We start from the raw sequence: 900 nt of genomic DNA on the forward strand, positions 1-900 counted from the left end.
GACCGATTTCACCCCTCAATCCAGGAGAACCTCCTGGTGGTGCCCAGTTGGGTTCTTCACCACCCCCACCCCCCCAAAGAACCTTCCAGCTCCTCCCAGTTCCACCAGTGTCTCCATTTTGGAAAAGGGGGGGGCTCCCTCACCTGAAGAGTTGGACCAGGAGGAGCTTCCGGCCTCTCGGCAGCTTCTCCAGCGCTTCCTTCTCCTGCTCCGCAGCCTCAAGAGGGGCCTCACCAGCTCCTCCTCCTCCTCCTCCTCCTCTTCCTCCTCCTCCGGGGTGGGGATGATGGGAATCCAAACCTCCTCCTCCTCCTCTTCCTCCAACTGGACCAGGAGGTCAGGGTTGTCCCCCCCGCAGAGACCTGGCTCATGGAGACACCAGTGGTTTACTGGGGGGGGGAGGGTGAAGAAGAACCATCTGAGATACTTCCCGGGGCAGGAGATGGAGGTGGGACCTTCAAAATCCTCAATTTCCACCCAAAAATAGCAGAAAATCCAGGGTTTTGGAGGCCTCCGAGGAAGGAATTCCCAGTTGGGGGGAGGGGATTCCCAGTTGGGGGGAGGGGATTCCCAGTTGGGTTGGTTGAGGAGCATCTCCAGGAGGTTCCAAGGTCCTGAGGCAGGAGAAGACCCGGGACCTCTTGGAAGGACGAGGAAGGGTCGGAAAGGACCTCAAAGCTCGTTAAGTGCAACCCTAATTAGCTCCTAATTAGGACCTGCCCGTGGAAGGTCTTCTCCTGGATGTGGTCCACGAAACCAGTAACCCCAGTGGGCGGGGTCCGGGGCCTCCCAGTTTCCCAAAGTATTGAGGAAAAGGGGGAAAAAGGACCCCAAAAAGGGCGAAAACTGATTAAATTCTTCTGGTTTAACCCATTTTTGGTGTTTTTTAACCCATTTCGG

General features: G+C 56.7%; 1 protein-coding gene across 1 annotated transcript in view; it reads right to left on the reverse strand.

Moving 5' to 3' along the window:
* The window catches only part of LOC106899351 (zinc finger protein 883-like), a 3,699-nt gene extending 2,908 nt beyond the window's left edge, over positions 1 to 791 (reverse strand). Inside the window, exon 1 of the mRNA XM_014961139.1 lies at positions 83 to 791. Within this exon, the coding sequence (XP_014816625.1) occupies positions 83 to 594 (512 nt within the window). The 5' untranslated portion in view covers positions 595 to 791. The remainder of the gene's footprint in view (positions 1 to 82) is intronic.
* Positions 792 to 900: the final 109 nt, after the last annotated feature.

The sequence above is a fragment of the Calidris pugnax genome, unplaced genomic scaffold (assembly GCF_001431845.1).
Source record: "Calidris pugnax isolate Ruff unplaced genomic scaffold, ASM143184v1 scaffold660, whole genome shotgun sequence".
NCBI classification, from domain to species: Eukaryota; Metazoa; Chordata; class Aves; order Charadriiformes; family Scolopacidae; genus Calidris; species Calidris pugnax.